The following is an 8,432-nucleotide window of genomic DNA, read 5'->3' on the forward strand; positions in this document are numbered from 1 at the left end:
ACACATATATATTGCATTTGTATTTATATAGCATTTCTTCGTTTTTTTTTCGTCCTTGTTTTCGTGTACATTCGCTGCTTTCTTCCAAGGAATCTAGTGCTCTCAGTTTAGCCTTTCTTTGGGGCTGGCCGGACTGGAGCAATCTCGAGTATAAGCAGCCGAAATTGCAAAGATAATCAGGAACTCGACTGAAAAAAGAAAACTCCGAATGACTCGTCTTTGTTTTTCTTTTCTTTTTTTGTATCATCTGTCTGGAAGTTTTGTTGTTCCTTTTTTGTATCATCTAACTGTCTGGATGCTTTGCGTTTTGGTCCCATTTTTTGTATTCCTTTTTATATACATATGGCGGCGTACGTACACTTTGGTCTCTTATGTAAGTACATATATATATATCTAAATTTTGTACGACTAACTTATTCTTTCATTTCTTCTTTCTTTCTATCAGCCCCTTCACATCTCGTTCTTTCCACTCTTCTTTCTTTCGTTCCCCCTCTCTCACATTTCCTGGCTTTCTCTTCATTCTCATCTTCCCTCCTTTTTCACTTCACTCTGTCCCTTTTCCTTTTTTCTCGTCCCTCCTTATTCTTCTGTCTCTCTGCATCTACCTCTCTCCTCTCTCTCCTCGTGACCGGTGTTCGGTCTCTAAGTACAGTTTTGATTATCAGGAGTTGATCCTTGATACATCTGCACTTACGCTTGCAACCCTTCTGCCCATGTGGCAGGACACCATTGTTTTCCTGATGTTCGTACTTTGACTCTGCGAGTATTCCAGTCAATAACTTCCACATAAGTGGCAAACAGGATATCGACCTGTAATTGTCTACCATATTGCCTTTTCGATGTTTTTCAGGCACAGCACTGTCCTACCCAATGTAAACCACTCTGGTGTTACTTGGTCGGCATTTAACAAAGTGTTGAGTTGCGCAACTATTTGTGCATGACATTCACCAAATCTCTTGATCCAGTAGCCTTGAACTGCATCTGGTCCCGGGGCCTTCCAGTGGCTCAGTTGTTTGCTGATTTCCTTCACTTCCCTAACGAAAATGACCAGTTCTGCTCGTTTTGGACAGACTACTGTTTGTTTCAGTCCTTGCAACCATTCAGGATCCTTCTTGTGCTCCTTGTCTTTGCTCCAGATGTCACTCCAAAACCTTTTGACTTTCAGTGTTATCTGGCATCAACTTTTCATCTGTACATTCTCCAATTATTTCTTTATAGAATTTCTTCTGATCTACTCTGAATAACCTATTCTGGTGGCAACCCTTCATTCTTTGGTCGTATCTTACCATCTTTGCATTCTTTGCAATGAGGCGCTGTTTCAGTTTCTCTATTATTACTTTCGGGCCCTTTCTTTCAATATTATACTTCTTTTTCAGCGCCCTGTATTTTTGTTCTCTTTTAAGTTCCACTTTCTCTTTTCGGTCTAACATAGATATTTCCTTCGAGTGCATGTCTAACCCTGCCTGGATTTTTCTTTTCCACCATGGATCTTTTCTTTTGTCACTCCCATTATTTTCGCTTATTTTTTTGACATCGACACCCACGTTTTTTGCTACAACAATACTTGCTGCTTTGATCAAATTATTTGTTTCTGTGATGTTGTTTGTTCTGATGTATTTCAGAATTTCATTGACATTTTTCGTTTCTTGGTTCAATTTCCATCGATCAACCTTTTAAAGGTTGCAAATAATGTTGCTAGCGTTCTCTTGTAGTCTTACCTTTATTCTGTTGTAGATTGCCTTTTTGCCGCTCCTTTCCTGTGCTATGAGATTACTCTTATTAGTAAGAACTGTATTTTCATTGTTATCTCTGCTGCCATTTTCCATGACCCGTCTTTTGATAGCTTCGAGCTCTACTTCTGTGAACGAATAATTTTTCCTTATTGCTCTAGTTTGATCACATAGTCTCTGTTCCGTGAGTTGAAACATTCCCTTTTCTCTCCAATGATCATACATACCTTGTCGGTAATCCCTAATTTGAACCCCATTTTCATCTACCGGGCTGCTCAGGTGGTAACACTCTATGACCACAACATTAATTTGCTTACTCCATCTATTATTATTATTATTATTATTATTATTATATTATTATTATTATTATTATTATTATTATTATTTCCTTCTTTCTTCAAATTTTCTTCCGTTTCTCGCCGGGTGTTTTCCGTACACCTACGGCAGAGAAGCTCATTGTATGCATTCCCAGATTACACACGTAAATTCACAGGTAAAATATGTATTTTAAAAATTAATAAATAAATAAATTCATGAATGGATGTTGATTTCACAGCGATAATGCTTTTCTCAGTACATGAGTCGTTCCAGTTAACACGATTTCTTGCACTTCCTGTAGGGATGGTAAGCATGGTATCATTTTCAAATAAGTTTCAGTACCTTTTTTTTTTATCATTCCTAGAGATCCTACAATCACTGGTACTGTAGTCGCATTGAGACGCCACATTTTTTAAATTTCTATTAGCAAGTCTTTATATTTTCTGATCTTGTCAAATTCCTTCACTGCTATATTGTGATCGCAAAGAAAACTCATGTCAATTAATATACACACCTTTTTTGTCTCATCTTTTATAATAATATCCGGTTTATTAGCTTTTATAGCTTGTCAGTATGTACAGGGAAGTCTCATAGAATCGACACATTTTCTCCCTCAGTCACAGCTTCAGGATGGTGTTTATACCATTTGTCAGCGGTTTTGATTTTATAATGCCGACATATTGTCCAGTGTAAATACTGGCCGACTCTGTCATGTCTTGCTTTATATTGTACAGATGCTAAGACTCTACACCCTGAGATTAGGTAGCCTATAGTTTCAATCTCATTGTTACAGAATCGGCATTTTGGGTCAGTTCTATTTTTTTTTTACATTGGCTTGGTAGTTCCGGGTTAATAAGCTTTGGTCTTGAGCAGCCAATATGAAACCTACACTCTCTGCTTTTAGCCTTGAGCTTCGTAACCATTGATGCGTGTGTTTCTGGTCGACATCAGCTTGTTTGCTACGGGCCACATGCAGAGGTTTCTGTTCCCATCTGCTAGCTAATTTTTCATGTGCTTTTGTCTTTGCAATTAATTTTATTTTCTTTGCAGCAGCAGTTGGCGCATTTCCTTCAACCTGATCAATCTGGTAGGTATCTAAGAAATCAGTAGCGAATTTTTGCTCTCTTTCAGAATAGAGTGAAGTTTTTTTCGGTCTTTCATGTTTTTCATCCTTATTATTATTATTATTATTATTATTATTATTATTATTATTATTATTATTATTATTGTTGTTGTTGTTGTTGTTGTTGTTGTTGTTGTTGTTGTTGTTGTTGCTGTTGTTATCATCATTATCATTATTGCTTACGTTCTGAGTTCAAACTGCGCCGCGGTCGACTTTGACTTTCGTCCTTTCAAGGTCAATAAATTAAATCACAGATTAAAAAAAAAATTAACTAAACAATTTCAATCTTCGAATACTAGTAGAATTTCTCACGTAGAACACGGTGTCGTATTTGGGTAATTTCAACCAATCAATGATATGTATTCGATTGAAGGAAGCTATTACTGTTTACGATAGTGATCGAAGAGGAACAACTTCCAGGTCATCTCTACTAAATGTCACCACTCTATTCGAAGAATTAACACCAAGAAGAAAGAAACATATATTTATTCGTTTGCCCAACATCGGTGTTTTATCCACACATAAAGCGCGCCGGTGTTTAAAAGACCTACAGAGCAACGAGTCCGCAGCTAACCCTTTTGTTGTTGACGTATATGTAGTTTCAAAATACCTTATTTTAAAATTATGAGAGGTGTTGTTATTGTCATGATTTTATCTTACTATAATTAACAACGAACACATTTCGTCAATATGAAATGTTTTTATTAGATAAAAAAAAATATGACATAATCAAAATATGAAGGTAAAACAAAACAAATAGCGGCTTGTACACCGGAAAATACGGTAATTGTAGTGGCAGTGACACGTTCACTCGCTAGTTGCTAGTTGATAATGTAGAAGGCAGGGAAAGAGTAAGAAATGCACGGTACTGACTAGAAAGGAAGAAAGGATAAAGGTGGCATCGTCTTCGCTCACCATACGAATAGAACAGAGTGGTGACATTTAGTAGAGATGACCCGGAAGTTGTTCCTCTTCGATTACTATCGCAAACAGCAGTAGCTTTCTTCAACCGAAAACACATCGTTAATTGGTTGAAATTACCCAAACACGACAACTTTAACACGAAATAACTTCTAAAATATGAAATTGTGTCAAAAACGTTCAATAATAATAATAAATTCGTTTATTGGCCACAAGGGCTAACAAAAATCAATTATAACATTTAGGGACAAAATACAGGACGAAAGTTACAAAGGATTTTGTCCGTTTGAAAAAAAGTCCGTGTACAAAAGCAAGATAACAACGAAATATAAGTGACAATTAAAACTCCCAATAGGGGGAAGCGCTTCGAAAGGTTACTCGTGGAAAAACCCATAAAAGCCACGGGAGCCTGGTCAAAAGGGGGGTAGAGAGCCCCTTTCTCTTTTTATGTTACCTTTTAATTTTCACAGGTGTATCCTGAGAATTGGTCCGTTCATACTGGCCATTCTTGCGACATTCACCCACCTTTCAATAAACTTGCTACGAGACAGCACTTCCCTCTCTACTCTCATCTTCCTTTTCAAGTGAAACTTGAAAAAGTTGATGAGGCCTTGGCCAAAGAGAAAAGTGTCTGACCATAGCCCTTTCAAACGGGTCCACCATACCACCTCTTTTGCTACAGCCACTAGGCGAAAGAAAACTGCCTTGCCCTCCCGGTTAAAGGAGGTCGGCGGGGCAATCTTCACTATGGATTCAGCTGATAGCCGGATCCGTCCTTTATGCGACAGTAGCTGTTCAACATAAACCCAGAGGTCAGCAATACTCGGGCACTGGACACACTGTTCAACTCGATATCGTCAACGCCTCGAGTTTCCCCGAGAACGTCGTCGCACTTTTCTTCCACTAACCCTCTATAGAACGCTAGGGTGGAACTACTACCGATCGCATTGCCCGCTTGGTGGAGGGCGGAGAGAGATTGACGGCACTCGAGGTACCAAGCGCCCTTTCTCGGTCTGTGTTTGATCCAGGACTGCAGCTCTGCCAAAGAGACGAGCTGCGGAAAGTCGCGTCTGACAAAAGACGACCACACCTGTTTACCGTCTAGTAACCACAGCATGCCAAGGAATCCGTTCAGCGGCCGTTGACAGCAGATGGAACGCCTGACCAGTGGTACCTGACCCTTCCACAAAAAGTCAAAGAGCAAGTGCACCAGCTTGGCCAACCAGCAATCGGGACAAGGGTCGACGGTCAATCGGTAATAGATGACGGATGCGATGTACGCATTCGCCACCTCCGTTCGACCTTTCAGGGACAGCTTCCTCTCGGCCCATTTCTGGGTGAGATTGGCCACCCTCATCACCTCTTCCCAGTTTTTATCCACCTGGAGGTCTGGACTGAACCAGATCCCGAGCAGCTTAACGGGTCCGTCTGTCCAGCGCCCTACGACTCTGTTGGACGGCATGGGCTTGCCTCTCCAGGTGCCCAGTTGCAAGCCCACGGACTTTTCCGCGTTAATCTTTGCACCTGTCAACGCTTCGTACTCGTTTAGTGTCTCGCCAATCAGGTCAATGTGCCTGTCGATCGACACCATCACGGTGATGTCGTCGGCATAGGCAGACACGCTGTTTCCACCTCCTAGATCGCGCAGGATACCCCTCAAAGCCTCCAACTTGCGCAGTAATGGCTCGAGAGTCAATACGTACAAGAAGGGGGAGAGACCTTTCCGTTGTCATTGCCTGATATTCATGATTGATATTTCAAAATATTTTCTTTCTCAACTTACTCAAGATCTTTTGTTTTTTATAAATGGGAGAGAGATAGATAAAGATAGAGAGTAAGAGAAAGCGAGGGAGAGTCCGAGAGAATGGAAGAGTAAGAGAGTGGGAAATTGAGAGAGAAAGGAGAGAGAAACAAGGAGGGAGAATCAACATCATCATAATCGTTTAATGTCCGTTTTCCGTGCTAGCACGGGTTGGAAGGTTTGACCGGTGTCTGGGAAGCCAGGAGGCTGCACCAGGCTCCAGTCTGATCTGGCAGTGTTTCTACAGCTGGATGCGGTTTATAACGCCAACCACTCCATGAGTGTAGTGGGTGATTATTTCGTGCCACCGGCACATGTGTCAGGGGGTGCTAGCAGCGGCCACGATCGGTTGGTGCTCTTTACGTGCCACCGGCACAGAAGCCAGTCAAGGCGGCGCTGCCATCGGCCACGTTCGGATGGTGCTTTTTACGTGCCGAAAGAAAACAACAGAAAGTAACAACCACACTCTTACCCGCGCGTAGAGCGGGTCACCTTAAGCTAGTCTCTATATTATAATTCTGAAATGCGAACCGAACGTGAGATGTCAAACGGCTCCGAAAGGTAACCGTTCACTCGTATCACCGAGCAAATGTTGCTGTACAAAGCAGCGATCCACCCGTGGAAGACTGGACCGAAACCGGCTGCCTTGAGAACAGCTGCCAGGTATCGATGGTCGACCCTATCGAAGGCTTTACTCTGATCTAAATTAATCAATGCCCCACCCGCGCCAGTGTCGTTACCCACCCTCTCTATGATGTAGCGCATGAGATGGAGATTATCGTGTATCGACCTGGTTGGCACGGTGCATGTCTGCGCCTTGCCAATCAGCTTGTCCACGACAAGCGCCAATCTCTTGGCTAGCACCTTGGCCAAAATCTTCAACACTGCATTGAGCAGAGTGATGGGCCTAAAGTTCCCTTGAACGTCCCCCTTGTTTGGGTCCTTTCTCAGCAAAGCCACCACTCCACGACAAACAAAAGCAGTAATTCTCCCGTTTTGTTGCCAGTTGCAGTAGACGTTTCACAAAGGGCCCGCAAACAAGTCTGGCATCGAAGTGTAAAGCTCGTGGGGTGGACCATCCAAACCCGGCGATCTAACTCTCGTGTAGCTATTCATTGCTTCTTCCACTTCCCAGGTAGATATCGGTCTCCCGCAGCATTCTGCCTCGCTGTCCGTGAGTTGCGGTAGGCTGTCCAGATACACACCAAAGTCTGTCCCGTTGTCCGTCTCACCGTTCGTCCCAAACAGTTGAGCAAAGCGCCGCTGAAACACCGCACACATCTGCTTCGGGTCGGAAACCTTGCGCTCGTTCTGATCCACCAAAGACCGAATGGTCGCTTTGTTTCCACGCTTCGCCTCCGCCACGCGGGCCCATCGAGCGGCCTTATTCCCCTCCCCGCTAAGCGGACGTGCCTGAGCTCTGACAACGCAGCCTTCGTGTTTGGCGTCAAAGTGTTGGTCGAGAGCCAACCTAGCCGCAAACACGTCGATTACGATGCCTGTCTCAAGAGCTTCGTCTAGTTGTCTAACTAAATCCCACTCTCTTTTCCTACGTTCTACAGCTAGAGCCTTCATAAACCTAATCGACGCAGCTCTAATTGCTCTCTTGAGAGCAAACCACCAGTTGTTGTTGACGATTGCCCCCGTCAGCGCCCGTTTAACTAATAAAATAATAAACGGCTTTCCACGCCGTTAACATTATGCAAGTGTGTGTATAAGTGAATACAACACACACACACACACACACACACACACACACACACACACACACACACACACACACACACACACACACACACACACACACACACACACACACACACACACACACACACTACCATGATCTTTCATGTGTACGTACATACATAAATAAATACATACAGTGTGCAAGTGTGTGTATGATTTAATAGGTAATTGTGCTCGCCCACCCGCCTCTTTCACTTTAGAAAGTAAAATAAAATAACGATCAACCAGTGACAAATGCGAGTGATCAACAACAGCAGTCAAAGCAATACGCATTGAGAGGCATTTTCTTATCTTGAATTATTTGTGTCTTTCCGTACAAACTGAAAAATGATTATCACACCAAAACTCAGTGTTTTAGTTTCAATAGTCAGTATATATTTTGCATGTAAGTATTCCAGTACGTTTTTACACAATGCGCATTTTGTACTTGTTGTTCTTCTGATCGTTGGTGTAGTTTTGTGATTGCCGAGTGTATTACTGTTACGGTTAATATGTTGTTATTCAGTCACAAGTGAAACTTCACTGATTAGAAATATCATCTAAAAATTCATTACCACATTGTTCTTTCTCTCACACATTGTTATTATTATTATTATTATTATTATTATTATTATTATTATTATTATTATTATTATTATCATCATCATTATCATCATCATCATCATCATTATTATTATTATTATTATTATTGAGTGAGAGAGCAGTTCATGCCATCAAAGTGACACTGGGGTAAAATATACGAAGCCCAATATACCCATCATGACTACCCGTCTGATAAAGGTACACCAGGCAC

General features: G+C 41.9%; 1 protein-coding gene across 1 annotated transcript in view; it reads left to right on the forward strand.

The window, feature by feature from the left end:
• Nucleotides 1–7,855: 7,855 nt before the first annotated feature.
• The window catches only part of LOC115214238 (beta-1,3-galactosyltransferase 1-like), a 63,393-nt gene continuing 62,816 nt past the window's right edge, over nt 7,856–8,432 (forward strand). The window contains exon 1 of the mRNA XM_029783362.2: nt 7,856–8,024. Within this exon, the coding sequence (XP_029639222.1) occupies nt 7,967–8,024 (58 nt within the window). The 5' untranslated portion in view covers nt 7,856–7,966. The remainder of the gene's footprint in view (nt 8,025–8,432) is intronic.

The sequence above is a fragment of the Octopus sinensis genome, linkage group LG7, assembly GCF_006345805.1.
Source record: "Octopus sinensis linkage group LG7, ASM634580v1, whole genome shotgun sequence".
NCBI lineage: Eukaryota > Metazoa > Mollusca > Cephalopoda > Octopoda > Octopodidae > Octopus > Octopus sinensis.